At 40.5% G+C, this 16731-nt stretch overlaps 1 protein-coding gene across 1 annotated transcript; it reads left to right on the top strand.

The window, feature by feature from the left end:
- Positions 1-651: 651 nt before the first annotated feature.
- Positions 652-16466, top strand: LOC111971269 (EF-hand calcium-binding domain-containing protein 6). Its single transcript, XM_070446008.1, has 10 exons — positions 652-1184; positions 2662-2837; positions 4050-4150; positions 4390-4467; positions 6007-6195; positions 11156-11296; positions 14392-14531; positions 15709-15851; positions 16008-16207; positions 16427-16466. Exons 3-10 carry the CDS (start codon positions 4107-4109, stop codon positions 16464-16466), a joined length of 975 nt encoding a protein of 324 aa, XP_070302109.1. The 5' UTR covers positions 652-1184; positions 2662-2837; positions 4050-4106.
- Positions 16467-16731: the final 265 nt, after the last annotated feature.

Here is a 16731-nt window from a genome sequence, read left to right as displayed (position 1 = left end):
TGCGCAAATTACGCAAATGGGTGGTGGGATTTATTATCACTATATGACTACAGTTATGCAACGAGTAATGCGAGTAATGCTCTCACATTTCCCTGGTTTTGCTGCACATTGATTTTAGCAGTTGTTTGCAGGCTGCATAGCAACTGCCATCAGTGCATTGCATTTTGACAGGCAGCAATACATATAATAGGCTATTGAAACCCACTCAAATAACTTTAAATGGGGCGAATGCTATAGGCCTACTTTAAAACAAGTATAATTAAGGTTACATTTCCCACAGTTCGGAAAATGTGTCTTAAAAAAATGAAATACCCTTACATTGATTACTTTTTGGAAATCCAACCAGTTTTCCACGTTGATTCAACTTCATCACATTGCATTTTTTTATTTTATTTTTTAGAAATGACATGTAAACAACGTTGATTCAACCAGCTTTTGCGCAGTGGGGTATTTCAGCTGTGAGACTATCAATTTGTCAAGTTGCACACATAAAAATACCACATAAAACCAAGAACAACACCATTGTTCTTTGAGTTGACAACTCCACCCCACCATTTACCACCGCACCAAATAAACTTTGGTGGAGAGGGCTGGAGTGCTTTCTGTTGTCTGTAGCAACCGCGCACCTATAGCCTATTCTGCAAAACCAATTCGAGTTGGAGACGAGGCACAAAAAGTTGACCTTTGCCGTCGTATGCAGTGAAGGAACTTCAGCATAGAGTAGCATAAGCTATCGGAGGAAGCATTAATAACGAATAGGCTGACGAAATAATAACGAATATAATTAAATAGGATTATTTTATGCTATCATCACCATGTGACATTTGCGACCGTTTTTATCCTGAAGTATGACAGATACAATGTCTAGACTGTCCTCGGTTGCTTCTCTTCGACTACCAGCCATTCAGCACCCGTTATCAAGACTCAGAGAACCCAGAAACCCTCTCTCTCAGAGGCTACTCCCAGAGATTACGCTGGGAGTGACGAAGTTGTACCGCCGCTGTTGCGGGATGGGGGCCTCGACTTTTGTTCCGAGGTCAAAACACAAGAAGAACCACAGGTTATCCGTATGACAATTCTCCGCCGAAGCAGAGCCGTTTCAGCCTGGTCTCGCAGCCAATCCCCGAAGGAGTCGAAGTCTCAGTAGCCCTTGATCCGGTTTAAACCACGGCTGCCCATCTTTGGTGAGTAGCCTATTGCAATGTGATCTCTAGCTAAACGAATAATATGATGGAGAAATACTGCGCAACAAAGTTGAATAGTCTCTCTCTCACACCACACACACACACACACACACACACACACACACACACACACACACACACACAACACACACACACAACCACACACACACACACACACACACGTGCGCGAATTCCTTTCAGTATCATAAACAGCACCAGACCAGTTTCTCTGGTCCAAATCTCCACGTGGTGGCGCCCTTCTACAAAAAAAATGTGCGACGTTTGGCCAGGTGCTTCTGCTATTGGAGTTGGTAATTGTTGATTATCTTTGGAGGAATTTCTTTTTTAAAAAGTGGATATGATCAGTGGTGGGAAAAGTACTCCGTTTTCATACTTGAGTAAAATAAAGATACCTAATAGAAAATAACTAAAGTAAAAGTGAAAGTCAACCAGTAAAGTACAACTTGAGTAAAAGTCAAAAGTATTTGGTTTTCAATATACTTAAGTATCAAAAGTAAATGGATTTTGCTGAAATGTACTTTAGCATCAAAAGTACAAGTAAAATTATTAACCATTTCAAATTCCTTATATTAAGCAAACCAGATGGCACAATTATATATATATATATATTATATATATATATATTAATATATATATATATATATATATATATATATATATATTTACTGATAGCCAGGGACACACCCAACACTAAGACATCATTTACAAACAAAGCATTTGTGTTTAGTAAGTCTGCCAGATCAGAGGCAGTAGGGATGACCAGAGATGTTCTCTTGATAAGTTTGGGAATTGGACCATTTTCCTGTCAAAATGTAACGAGTACTTTTGGGTGTCAGGGAAAATGTATGGAGTAAAAAGTACATTATTTTCTTTTGGAATGTAGGGAAGTAAAAGTAAAAGTTGGCAAAAATCTAAATAGCTAAGTAAAGTACAGATACCCCAAAAAACAACTTAAGTAGTGCTTTAAAGTATTTTTACTTAAGTACTTTTTACACCACTAGATATGATAGACTACTAGGTCAAATCTCTTCGAATATGGCAAATGTAAAGTAAAACTCAATGTCTAGTGTTATTACAAATTCCATGAACTGCTGGATTGCAGGATTGGGATAAAGTTCCAATTCAATAATAGGAAAAAAGGGCAACTATTTTCAATAACTTCTCAATAAACTGAAAGGAATAGTAGAATATGTTCATAAATTCAAATTACTCCCTGAACTGACTTCAAAATGGTAGATTTTTTACACCTATCCCATCAGATCGACTAGCCTAAATGCAATCCACAATGACTTTGTGACTGTGTGCACTAAACGGGAGAATGCCGATACCCAGAAATAATTATAATTAATGTGTTTAAATTAGGACTGGTGAACTGCAATGCAATTAAACAGAGTTTGCACTTATCAGGAGTGGTCATGATCCTGGTATGCTGTGAATGTGGTTGTGCTTTGGATAGGTCAGCGGGTGGCACCAGAGAGCAGGGGGAGCCGAGTCACCAGCATAACCAGTACCAGCATCACCAGTCAAACCAGTACCGTCAGCCAAACCAATACCAGCAGAACCAGTATCCTTACCAGAACTACTACCGCAGCCTCCTGCCCCGAGGCCCAGCTCAGGATCCAAGTGGACCAGGTACTGTCCATCCCTCTTTCCGCCTCTCTCCTTTCATCTGTTTTTTGGTCTCTTTTTCCCCTCTTTTCACTACATTTCACTCCATCTGACATCTCCTATTCAACTTCTCTCCATTTTTCAAGGTTGCTTATTCCTGTTCAACACTCAACGGAATGCTTGATTTAGGTCTAAGTCTGACCATTTGATCCGTATTATATATTCCAAGACCACAGACAGCTTCTTAGCTATGAGCTCGACAACAGCAGGATTGTGCAGGAAGTCAGACAGTGTTGCCCGCCTTCCACATCAAAGTCAGTCTCGTTCTTAGTTTAAATAACAGACACAGATATGATGTGGAGTTGGGGTCCGGAGTAACGAAAGGGGGTTCAGTGGGGTCCTTGGACCATGCTGAGGGAAAACCCATAGGTACCCAGAGAACCTCATCCCCATTGGTCAAGAATGGTTAACACAGCATACCCAGGGAGGAGAGGCGGGAGAGGTAGAGATTAGCATTTTGAGTGTGAGTGTGTTATGGCTGAGATCTGCAGATGTCAGACAGGCATAGCTGACCAGGTTTAGCTCTGTCTGGAACCAAGTGTTTTTCTTTATTTTTACTATTTTCTACATTGTAGAATAATAGTGAAGACAAAGCACAAATGCGCCCACGTAGGCATGCAAGTGCGCACACACACATACAGTTCAGTCGTACATAATATGCTGTACTCTCATGCACAATGCAGTGTTCAGAGTACACCTACTGTGTGCACACATAGACACACACACCAAGGCAAACATAAAAATGCACAGACAGTCAGGGATACTGCCTGTCAAAAGGGATCCACAACAGTTATCTTAATACCCAAACCCCCTCCCTTGCTATTCCTTAGATCAGAAGAAGTCCCTTGATAATAGAGACGATGAACGTCAGTCAAAGTCCTAACCTACCAGCAGGAAGGGCTAGCCTGCCTATGACATCAGCATAGTTCCTAGTGGACTTCACTTAGCTTCCTCTGTTTTGTTGGATGTGAGATGTTGAGTCATTATTGTTTTGACATGGTCAAAGCTGTCAAAATGAATTTTTACGAAATGTTTCATGTTCTGATGGTTAATTGGTGTATTGAATGAACTAACAAAGTGAATGAACAACTGACCAAATGAATTAACAAATGAATGCACTGAATAGACTGAGGGAGCTATAGTTACTGCATTGATATCTTTGTGTTCTACCTCCAGCTTGAGCACGAGCTAAGGCAGAACATTCAATTGTTAGGACACTTGAACCTTCAACGAATGTTCAAGAACAACCATCCGGATGGAAAAGCACTGGCCAACAGGTTAAGCTTTGACTAACACGCACACGTACACACACACACACACACACACACACACACACACACACACACACACACACACACACACACACACACACACACACACACACACTTAAAACAATTATATTATCTACACAAAATCTTCTCCCTATACATTAACACCTACAGACACACAGCTACAGGATGTCCTTTATCCTATATGGTTTCTTGATCCCTCCCCTCTCTCTTGTCTATGCTCACAGAGATGTGTTGCTGATGATCCTCACCAAGTTTCTGGGCAGATTCATCACACTGCAGCAGTACAGCCAGTTGCTGCTCCGGTTAGTACATCAACCAAACTTAATAAATATCACATTTTAATAATATAGTGCATTCAAATGCATTTGTTGCAAAGTGCTGGGTAAAAGGGTCAGCGAGGTTGACAGTATAAAGAACAAACATAATAGAAGTCTTGACTCTATAGGGCTGCAGGTAGCCTAGCGGGTAGAGCGTTGGGGCAGTAACCGAAAGTTCGCTGGTTCGAATACCCGAGCTGACACCGTGGAAAATATGACGATGTGCCCTTGAGAAAGGCACTTGACTCTAATTTGCTCCCTTACWGAAAGAAATAATAAACTCCTACTATGGCTGACTGTTTGAAACGACACATTTCACTGTACCTATCTGGTAGTACCAGTCAAAAGTTTGGACACACCTACTCATTCAAGTGTTTTTCTTTATTTTTACTATTTTCTACATTGTAGAATAATAGTGAAGACATCATAACTATGAAATAACACATATGGAAACATGTAGTAACCAAATAAGTGTTAAACAAATCAAAACATATATACAATTAGCTGTTCTTGCCATAATATGGATTTGGTCTTTTACCTAATAGGGCATTTATTTTAAATTGCATTTATTTGGGCTGCAATTTCTGAAGCTGGTAACTCTAATGAACTTATCCTCTGCAGCAGAAGTAACTCTAGGTCTTCCTTTCCTGTGGTTTATGGTTTTTGCGACTGCACTTGAAGAAACTTTCAAAGTTCTTGAAATGTTCTGTGTTGTCTGACCTTCATGTCTCAAAGTAATGATGGACTGTCGTTTCTCTTTGCTTATTTGAACTGTTCTTGACATAATATGGACTTGGTCTTTTACCAAATAGGTATATCTTCTGTATACCACCCCTACCTTGTCACAACACAACTGATTGGCTCAAATGCATTAAGAAGGGAAGAAATTCCACATATTAACTGTTAACAAGGCACACCTGTTAATTGAAATGCATTCCAGGTGACTATCTCATGAAGCTGGTTGACAGAATGCCAAGAGTGTGCAAGGCTGTCATCGAGGCAAAGGGTGGCTACTTTGAAGAATCTGAAATATAAAATATATTTTGATTTGTTTAACACTTTTTTTTGGTTACTACATGATTCAATATGTGTTATTTCATAGTTTTGATGTCTTTACTATTATTCTATGTAGAAAATAGTAAAAAAAAAATAAAAAAAAAACTTGAATGAGTAGGTGTGTCCAAACTTTTGACTGGTACTATATATATATATTTGTTTTGTCTAGCACACTCCTTTTCTAAAATCTGACCATGTGTGATGATGTTTGGTTTGATTCACTGAAACACTGAAACTAGCCTACAATGAACTTGCCATGTGTAATAGAGTCATCTAAAAACAAAACCAATGAACCTGGGTTGTGGTCAATTCAATTTCAACTAAATTCATAACTCAAAACTCCTCATAGAAAACCATGAATAATTCTTAAATTTGATCAAATCTAAAATAATCTMAATTCATCCCTGCAGTTAACTCCATCACTGGACTGAACCATACAGTAAAACATAACCTTTTTGAATCCTCCAGACTGCATTTGTCGAAGAAGGCAGCGATTAGCTTTGAGGAGCTGTGGGAGGCCATAAGAGAGTCTGGAGCAGGTGGACCAGCCGCTTGGTTTAATCCCACCCAGGACCCCAGCACAGCCCCACTCCTTGCTCCAGCTAAAGTCACAGCCTCCCAGACCCTATCCCTATTGCGGGGACAGGCCCAGAACAGGTAAGTCTGGATTGAGGACACCCATCCCCTAAATATTGTGAAACGATGCCGGATTCAAAACTTTGAATTTTCCAATTTAAATGATTATCCAAAATTCTTGCAACCAATATAATGTTATATATATGGGGGATACAACCATCCCAGCTCTGAAGATTTTGCTGTGAAGAGACAGAATCATTCGAATATTTGTTTTGGTACTGTCCATATGTAGCTTGTTTTTGGTTGCAGGTTCAGGAATGGCTGAAGAATTGCAACATTTACCTGGAGCTAACTCTGCAAATAGCAATGCTGGGGGATTTGAAAAGTCATAGTCAATTGATCAACAATATAATAATACTTTTAGAAAAACATTTTATCTTTCATTTACAATCTGTAGAAGCTATGAGAATAGAAAGGTAAAATGTATATAGTATGTAAAAGATGGAAGTAGAAGCCTAACTGTTGTTGTCCATTAGTTTACTCCATTAGGGGAGGGGTGGTAGGGTTAGGAGAACATAAGAAAGGAAAATGTATAAATACATTTTATATTCTAAAATTGATGGAATTATGTTTTTTTCCTCACGAATCTAAACACAATGCCCCATAATAACATAACAAAAACAGGTTTTTAGAAATAAAAAAACGGAAATACCTTATTTACATAAGTATTCAGACCCTTTGCCACGAGACTCGAAATTGAGCTCAGGTGCATCCTGTTTCCATTGATCATCCTTGAGATGTTTCCACAACTTGATTGGAGTCCACCTGAGGTAAATTCATTAGATTGGATTTGGAAAGGCACACACCTGTCTATATAAGGTCACACAGTTGACAGGGCATGTCAGAGCAGAAACCAAGCCATGAGGTCGAAGGAATTGTCCGTAGAGCTCCGAGACAGGATTGTGTCGAGGCACAGATCTGGGGAAAGGTACCAAAAAATGTCTGCAGCATTGAAGGTCACCATGAACACAGCGGCCGCCATCATTCTTAAATGGAAGAAGTTTGGAACCACCAAGAGTCTTCCTAGAGCTGGCCGTCCGGCCAAACTGAGCAATTGGGGACAAGGGCCGTGGTCAGGGAGGTGACCAAGAACCCGATGGTCACTCTGACAGAGCTCCAGAGTTCCTTTGTGGAGGAGGGACAACCTTCCAGAAGGMCCATCTCTGCAGCACTCCACCAATCAGGCCTTTATGGTATAGTGGCCAGACGGAAGCCACTCCTCAGTAAAAGGCACGTGACGGCTGCTTGGAGTTTGCCAAAAGGCACCCAAAGGACACTCAGACCATGAGAAACAAGATTCTCTGGTCTGATGAAACCAAGATTGAAATCTTTGGCCTGAATGCCAAGCGTTACGTCTAGAGGAAAACAGGCACCGCTCATCACCTGGCCAATACCATCTCTACGGTGAAGCATGGTGGTGGCAGCATCATGCTGTGGGATGTTTTTCAGCGCAGGGACTGGAAGACTAGTCAGGATTGAGGGAAAGATGAATGGTGCTCCACAGCGCTCACAGCGCTTAGGACCTCAAACTGGTGTGACGCTCCCCATCCAACCTGACAGATCTTGAGATGATCTGCAGAGAAGAATGAGAGAAATTCCCCAAATACAGGTGGGCCAAGCCCGTAGTGTTGTACCCAAGAAGACTTGAGGTGTAAAGGGTGCGTGCTGGTGGCAGGGAAGTCAGGCGCAGGAAAGTGAACTTGGTATAAACGGAGCAGTTTAATAAAAATTCAAAAACTCCGGAAACCAACATATATAAAATAAAATAAGAGGGTGCAAAACCCGTCACACACCAGAACATTACTAGCACCAATACATACAACAAACAATCACCGACAAGGACATGAGGGGAAACAGAGGGTTAAATACACAACATGTAATTTATGGGATTGGAACCAGGTGTGATGGAAGACAAGACAAAACCAATGGAAAATGAAAAATGGATCAGTGATGGCTAGAAGGTCGGTGACGTCAACCGCCGAACACCGCCCGAACAAGGAGAGGGACCGACTTCGGCGGAAGTTGTGACATGAGGCTGTAATCGCTGCCAAAGGTATTTCCACAAACTACTGAGTAAACAGTCTGAATACTTATGTAAATGTCATATTTCWGTTTTTTATTTTTAATACATTTGCAAACATTTAAAAAATCTTGTTACTTTGTCATTACGGGGTATTCTGTGTAGATTGATGAGGGGAAAAAACTATTTAATAAATTTTAGAATAAGGTTATAACGTAACAAAATGTGGAAAAGGTCTAGGGTTCTAAATACTTTCCAAATGCACTGATATATATATATATATATATAAAATATATATGGGGATTGGACATTATGCAGACACTTACATTGATGGAAGCTACAATCTAAATGAAATGTTAAAGGTGATCTATCCCCCAATTTTGTGGTTTGTTTTATAAGTATAAATATTGTAAGTCATGCTATGCTTGTGCCGGGGTTGTACTTCAGACTTTAAGGAAAGTGTGAGTGTGTTATGGCTGAGATCTGCAAGTGTCAGACAGGTAGAGCGGATGGTTAAGTTAGCATCTCTATTGCCTTTTGAGAGCTGAAGTACTGTCGCCCCCCAGCCTAGAAATGCCTTGGCAATGCAGTGTCTAAATTCCAACATAGTGAAATCGTGACATTGGTTGTGACAGATACTGTACCATAACCCCAAAAACGGCATTACTAGACCGTCAGGTCTGAAATCTCTGGGTCAAAGAAGGCTGGGCATTGGCTAACCCTGGAAAGATAACTCTAGACAAAAGGCAGGCTTAGGGTGAGTTAGCTACAAAGCTTTCGGGAAACTCACCCCCTGGATAGTTAGATTCAAACAATGCAGATCCAAAACGGCCCTTTCTGTTTTAAGTTAATGCTGACGCAATTCTCTCGCTTTAGAGCAATCTCAGTTCAAACTTGGTAGGATGCTTTAAACACTCCCTCTTCATCGACAGGGGAGCCCAAAACCACAGGACTCAAGTGAATGGAGATTATTTAAGTATTTACCTCTTCTCTTTGGTGCCATTGTCGGGGTGTCAAATGGTGTGTGTGTGTATATGTGTGAGTGTGTGTGGGTGGGTGTGTGCGCATGCGCAAGAGACAGTTTGTCATCAGCAGCTCTCGACCGGGGAGGTATGTGTCTCCCCTGTCAGGGCAAACTGGCAAACCGGCTGTGGTGGACAGACAGACAAACACACAGACACACACATAAACACATTCCAGCGGAGGCTGAGAAGGCCTGAGAGCCACCAGTTCAGAAATCCCTGTGACCAATCAGGAAGACCTGGAGACTCCCAGTCAGTTGGAGCAAAGAGAAGGGGAGAGGGGGAGTGAGAGACAGGGGGTGGGTGGGAGAGGGAGAGAAAGAGGGAAGAGTGAGGGAAAGAGAGCAGGAGGGGATTGAAAGGGAGGGAATACAAGAGAAAGAGGGACCAAAAAAAGAACAGCATGAAAAAGAGGCAGTCGTGTAAAGTAACTAAGTAGTAACTAAGTACTACTTAAGTCGTTTTTGGGAATAAGTGTACTCTACTTTACTATTTACATTTTTGACAACTTTTACTTTTACTCCAACAAATTAGAAAAAAATATATGTAATTTTGCTCCCATACATTTTCCCTGACACCCGAAAGTACCAGTTACATATCAAATGGTCAGGCAGGACAGCAATATGGTCCACTTTAAAAACCTATCAATATAACACGTTGTCATCCCTACTGACTCTGATCTGGCAGACTCACTAAGCAGAAATAAGGTGCTTGTAAATTATGTCTGAGTGTTGGAGTGTGCCCCTGGCTGTCCTTACATTTAAAAAACAAGAAAAATGTGCAGTCTGGTTTGCTTAATAAAAGGAATTTTATTTACTTTCACCTTTTACTTTTACTCAAGTATGACAATTGAGTACTTTTTCCACCACTGTACTTAAGTACATTTAAAACCAGATACGTTTAGACTTTTACACAAGTAGTATTTTACTGTGACTTTCACACAATTTTACTTGAGTCATCTTTACTTGAGGTATCTTTACTTATATTCAAGAATGACAATTGAGTACATTTTCCACCACTGAAAGGAGGAGAGAGAAAGTAAGAGGGTGGAGAGAAATGGAACTCAGGAATAGAGAGGAGTTAGAGGGACAGATAAAACGGTGAGAGCAAGAGAAAAGGGTGAGGGAGAGAAAGAAAGAAAAACTCAGGAAAAGAGAGGAGTGAGAAGCACAGAAAGGATGAGAGAGAGAGAGAAAAGAAAGAGAGAGGGAGGGAGAGTCAAATGGTTGTGAACTCTTTAATCCCATTACCCCTTACTGATGTGTCTGATTGACAGGACTTTTTGCTCGCTTTCCATAAGGCTTTCACCCGCAGGCGTCCTAGTATTGTTATCTTTTGAAAATGTCTGTCAGTCAGTCACACTAGCAACCACCCTGTGGACACTAGGCTACATTTATAAAGTAAGTAAAAGTAACTAGCCTTGCACAAGCCTAGGCATTTGTGCGAGCCAGAATGGCTCATTGGAAATGGAAACTATCTGTTTATGTAGCGTGAGGCAGCTTGATGTACAAGTACACCCCCTGGACAGAACACTAGTCTATCGCAGGGCCTTACCCCCAATCTATCTCCTTAACATTTACAAAGTATTAGTGTCAAATTTCCCAAAAATCTACTTTTTGGTCACCACATATGAAGTCTATGCAAGTCTAAAAATGATTGAATATTTGGATATGACTACTTAATTGGAGTGACATTTGGAAAACAAAGAAGCAGTCTTTGTTAATAGAGATCGTACTGTATATCTGCAATATGAATGCAACCAAGAATCTGCAATGTTTGGTGCCTAAATAGTCATCATGAATCCAAACACACACACACATCTGAATGTCACAGAAACATTTTCACTTTCCTTAGCTGAATGCTAGACCAAAGATAGCTAGACAAGAGCATCTGCTTACAGCTGACTAAAATGTAAATGATGTGGATCTCCCCACCACAGGTTCCTGGAGGTCATAGAGTCACGTCCCACAGAGCTAGACCTACAGAGGACCAGTTTGATTGTAGCTCCAGAGCTGAAGAGATGTCTTGCACAGTTGGGCCTCAACTTAGAGGACCGGGAGTTTGAGAAGCTTTGGAAGAAGTGTGTTTTCCCCCTCAAAATCTCTCTCTATATATGTATAAGTAATTTATGAATAATACGATGTGGTACATAAGTAATGATGATTTTTGAAACGTTAAACATTATCTACTGCATTTTCTGCATTTAAGTATGTGCATCAGAGTTGAAGTCAAATCAAATTGAAGTCAAATCAAATTTCCCTAAAAAAGCTGAAAAGGTGAAGTAATTTATTGAAAATGTAAAACAATAAATATATACAGTTGAAGTCGGGAGTTTACATACACTTTAGCCAAATACATTTAAACTCAGTCTTTCACAATTCCTGACATTTAATCCTCGTAAAAATTCCCTGTCTTAGGTCAGTTAGGATCACCACTTTATTTTAAGAATGTGAAATGTCAGAATAATAGTAGAGAGAATGATTTATTTCAGCTTTTATTTCTTTCATCACATTCCCAGTGGGTCAGAAGTTTATATACACTCAATTAGTATTTGGTAGCATTTCTTTTAAATTGTTTAACTTGGGTCAAACATTTTGGGTAGCCTTCCACAAGCTTCCCACAATAAGTTGGGTGAATTTTGGCCCATTCCTCCTGGTGTAACTGAATCAGGTTTGTAGGCTTCCTTGCTCACACACACTTTTCCAGTTCTGCCCACACATCTTCTATGGGATTGAGATCAGGGCTTTGTGATGGCCACTCCAATATCTTGACTTTGTTGTCCTTAAGCCATTTTGCCATAACTTTGGAAGTATACTTGGGGTCATTGTCCATTTGGAAGACCCATTTGCGACCAAGCTTTAACTTCCTGACTGATGTCTTGAGATGTTGCTTCAATATATCCACATACTTTTCCTCCCTCATGATGCCATCTATTTTGTGAAGTGCACCAGTCCCTCCTGCAGCAAAGCAACCCCACAACATGATGTTGCCTCCCCCGTGCTTCACGGTTGGGATGGTGTTCTTCGGCTTGCAAGACTCCCCCTTTTTCCTCCAAACATAACGATGGTCATTATGGCCAAACAATTATATTCTTGTTTCATCAGACCAGAGGACATTTCTCMAAAAAGTACAATCTTTGTCCCCATGTGCAGTTGCAAACCGTAGTCTGGCTTTTTTATGATGGTTTTGGAGCAGTGGCTTCTTCCTTGCTGAGCGGCCTTTCAGGTTATGTMGATATAGGACTCGTTTTACTGTGGATATAGATACTTTTGTACCCGTTTCCTCCAGCATCTTCACAAGGTCCTTTGCTGTTGTTCTGGGATTGATTTGCACTTTTTGCACCAAAGTACATTAATCTCTAGGAGACAGAACGCGTCTCCTTCCTGAGCAGTATGACGGCTGCGTGGTTCCATGGTGTTTATACTTGTGTACTATTGTTTGTACAGATGAACGTGGTACCTTCAGGCGTTCGGAAATTGCTCCCAAGGATCAACCAGACTTGTGGATTTCTACAATTTTTTCTGAGGTCTTGGGTGATTTCTTTTGATTTTCCCATGATGTCAAGCAAAGAGGCACTGAATTTGAAGGTAGGCCTGGAAATAAATCCTTTGCCTTGATGACAGCTTTGCACACTCCTGGCATTCTCTCAACCAGCTTAATGAGGTAGTCACCTGGAATGCATTTCAATTAACAGGTGTGCCATGTTAAAAGTTAATTTGTGTATTTCTTTCCTTCTTAATGCGTTTGAGTCAATCAGTTGTGTTGTGACAAGGTACTGTAGGGGTGGTATACAGAAGATGGTCTTTTACCAAATAGGGCTAAGTCCATATTATGGCAAGAACAGCTCAAATAAGCAAAGATAAACATAAGTCCATCATTACTTTGAGACATGAAGGTCAGTCAATCCGGAACATTTCAAGAACTTTGAAAGTTTCTTCAAGTGCAGTCGCAAAAACCATAAAGTGCTATTATGAAACTGGCTCACATGAGGACCGTCACAGGAAAGGAAGACCTAGAGTTACCTCTGCTGCAGAGGATAAGTTCATTAGAGTTTCCAGCTTCAGAAATTGCAGCCCAAATAAATGCTTCATGGAGTTCAAGTAACAGACACCTCAACATCAACTGTTTAGAGGAGACTTAGGTCTTCATGGTCGAATTGCTGCAAAGAAACCACTATTAAAGGACACCAATAATAAGAAGAGACTTGATTGGGCCAAGAAACACCAGCAATGGACATTAGACAGGTGGAAATCTGTCCTTTGGTTTGATGAGTCCAAATTTGAGATTTTTGGTTCCAACCGTCGTGTCTTTGTGAGACGCAGAGTAGGTGAATGGATGATCGCCGCATGTGTGGTTCCCACCGTGAAGCATGGAGGAGGAGGTGGGATGGTGGGGGGTGCTTTGCTGGTGACACTGTCTGTGATTTATTTACAATTCAAGGCACACTTAACCAGCATGTCTACCACAGCATTCTGCAGCAATACGCCATCCCATCTGGTTTGCACTTAGTGGGACTATCAATTGTTTTTCAACAGGACAATGACCCAACACACTTCATGCTGTATAAGAGCTATTTGACCAAGAAGGAGATTGATGGAGCGCTGCATCAGATGACCTGGCCTCCATAATCACCCGACCTCAACCCAATTGAGAGGGTTTGGGATCAGTTGAACCGCAGAGTGAAGGAAAAGCAGCCAACAAGTGCTCAGAATATGTGCGAACTCCTTCAAGACTGTTGGAAAAGCTTTCCAGGTGAAGATAGTTTAGATAATGCCAAGAGTGTGCAAAGCTGTCATCAAGGCAAAGGGTGGCTACTTTGAAGAATTTAAAATCTAAACTATATTTTTATTTGTTTAACACTTTTTTGGTTACTACATGATTCAATATGAGTTATTTCATAGTTTTGATGTCTTCACTATTATTCTACAATGTAGAAAATAGTAAAAATAAAGAAAAACCCTTGAATGAGTAGGTGTGTCCCAACTTTTGACTGGTACTGTATATATTCAAACCACTTCATATACTGAGTGACTTCAATTCCAATGTTCACCATATACATGTATGCATGTTCAGTATTTCCTTTATGTATTCATGTACTGTCTGTGTGCATTGTATGAGGAAAACTGTAGTGGTACACCTCATTGTATGATTTTAGAAAAATATGTTGATGAACAGATTTGACAGCGAAGGACTTGGAGCCGTGAAAGTGAGAGGTTTGCTAAGGAAACTTGGACTGAGCCAGAGAAAGACCTCAGACACCAATGATAATAATGATCATCAAGTTTCATCTTCTATCAATGGTGAAGACACCAAAGGTAAGAACAAAGGAAAGACATTCTGCATCTCTTCATATTCCATCAGAAACGGTATGAGTCAAAAGATGTGATGCTGTTCACCACATTTGGTAATGTCTCTTATTTTGTTGTTACTTAAACTTCAGTACTTACTAAAGTTTTGACTCAAGTATTATGTTTTTGCATAAACTTAAAGATGCAGTCCGGGATCTTAAGCACAACAAATTCGTAACATATTTTACTAATTGAATTCATAAGATATCATATGAATTGCACACACACACAGACATTTTTTTGTTGTTGTAGACGTAACATATCAGACTAAATGGATTACATTGTATACAATTGGATGACGTAGTACACAAAAAACGGGAACCCGTTTTGGCTCGTGAGCACCACTTTCAAAACTGCTGTCTGAAATTATACAAAAGTTCTGGAGCATCACTTTAAGTATTACGTTTTTAAGTAAGTATTAACTATTGCATGTACAAACATCTGTCAACGTTTCAGTGGGTTGGAGCATGGCTCTTGCAACACCAGGGTTGTGCCTTTGAATCCCGTAGTGTAACACACTTAATGTAGGTGGCCCTTTCGTATGTTGCATGGATAGAAGCATCTGCTAAATGACCATATTATCAGTACTATTATCAAACATTACATCGAGAGAAAAAACAGTTAGTGATTGCTGTGACCAAGAGTTACCTATAGAGGGCACTGTAGTATCATACCAGTCAAAGGCACCTCACCCTTATAAAATACTGCACAGTTCTACATCTTTAATCCATTCAAAGTCCCCTAAATTAATATGTATAATTTTAAGTGATTGATGTTGGATATTCTTCTAATCTGAGTACCTCATAACCCCTATGATATTGAAGCTGTTACTCTCCAAGGTATGACTGGCTTAATATGCAATCCACAGTTGGGAAATAAGGSGCAATTTCCCCTGACATTAAAGGTGCAATCTGTAGGTTTTCCACATGCAAACAAGCCTTATTGTCTTAAATAATTATTCATTAATAAATTCTTTAATTAATTTATTAGTTAAGTTTAGGTACATGTAAATTCTTCAAATTTCGAGGGCCATGTGTCCGTAGCTGAAATGATCATTTATGCGTGCCAGTGGGGCATTTTACAGTTTGCTCATTGATACTAAACCACTATTTTTCCTTTACCCATCATGGCCTTATGCTTTCAGCCAGACCCAGGGCCCTGTCGAAGTCGGAGGAGGAGCGTGGGGTATCCATCGCCATGGAGAAGTGGCTGAAGGACAAGTTTAGGGAGGGCGTCCAGAGAATGAAATCCCAGTTTGACCAACTGGATCCAGACCAGACCTGCAAGGTGAGTCTGTTGACAGCTAGGGATTGGAGACAGGTGAAGATTCAATATTGTTTCACTTTTAGTCAAACTATTGGCTTGGTATTGAACTGAAGAAAGAAATAAAGAAATTCAAACTATTTAAACTAGGTCTGTGTGTTTGCCGGGACATTTGTCTAGGTGGGCCTGGAGGAGTTTCTGCAGGTGCTGAAGATCTTTGGCCTGAATCTAAAAAGGGAGCATGTGGGCTTGTTTTTGGCTCGCTGTGGCCTGGGACTCAACAAGACAGGTGTGATCCATTACCCAGAGTTCCTCCGCATGTTTCAGGACCGCAGCGAGGAAGGGGTCACACACAGGATCCTATCCAACCCACAACACAGGTCAGAGGTCACAGCCAGACAGTTACAATCCAATGGGCAAAACTGGTTGTATCCTTGAAGTTTTTTTGTGACATTGTTGTCCAGTTGTAAACTGTTTTTTATTTATTTAACTAGGCAAGTCAGTTAAGAACAAATTCTTATTTACAATGACGGCCTACACCGGCCAAACCCGGACGACTGGGCCAGTTGTGCACCGCCCTATGGGTCTCCCAATCACAGCCGGTTGTCATACAGCCTGGATTCAAACCAGGGGGCTTGAATGCTTCACGTACAGTCGTGGCCAAAACTTTTGAGAATGACACAAATATTAATTTTCACAAAGTCTGCTGCCTCAGTTTGTATGATGGCAATTTGCATATACTCCAGAATGTTATGAGGAGTGATCAGATGAATTGCAATTAATTGCAAAGTCCCTCTTTGCCATGCAAATGAACTAAATCCCCAAAAACATTTCCACTGCAATTCAGCCCTGCCACAATAGGACCAGCTGACATCATGTCAGTGATTATCTCGTTAACACAGGT

The sequence above is a fragment of the Salvelinus sp. IW2-2015 genome, linkage group LG13 (assembly GCF_002910315.2).
Source record: "Salvelinus sp. IW2-2015 linkage group LG13, ASM291031v2, whole genome shotgun sequence".
Lineage (NCBI taxonomy): Eukaryota > Metazoa > Chordata > Actinopteri > Salmoniformes > Salmonidae > Salvelinus > Salvelinus sp. IW2-2015.
The sequence above is the reverse complement of the archived record's forward strand: the minus strand, read 5'-3'. Positions and strand labels throughout refer to the sequence as shown.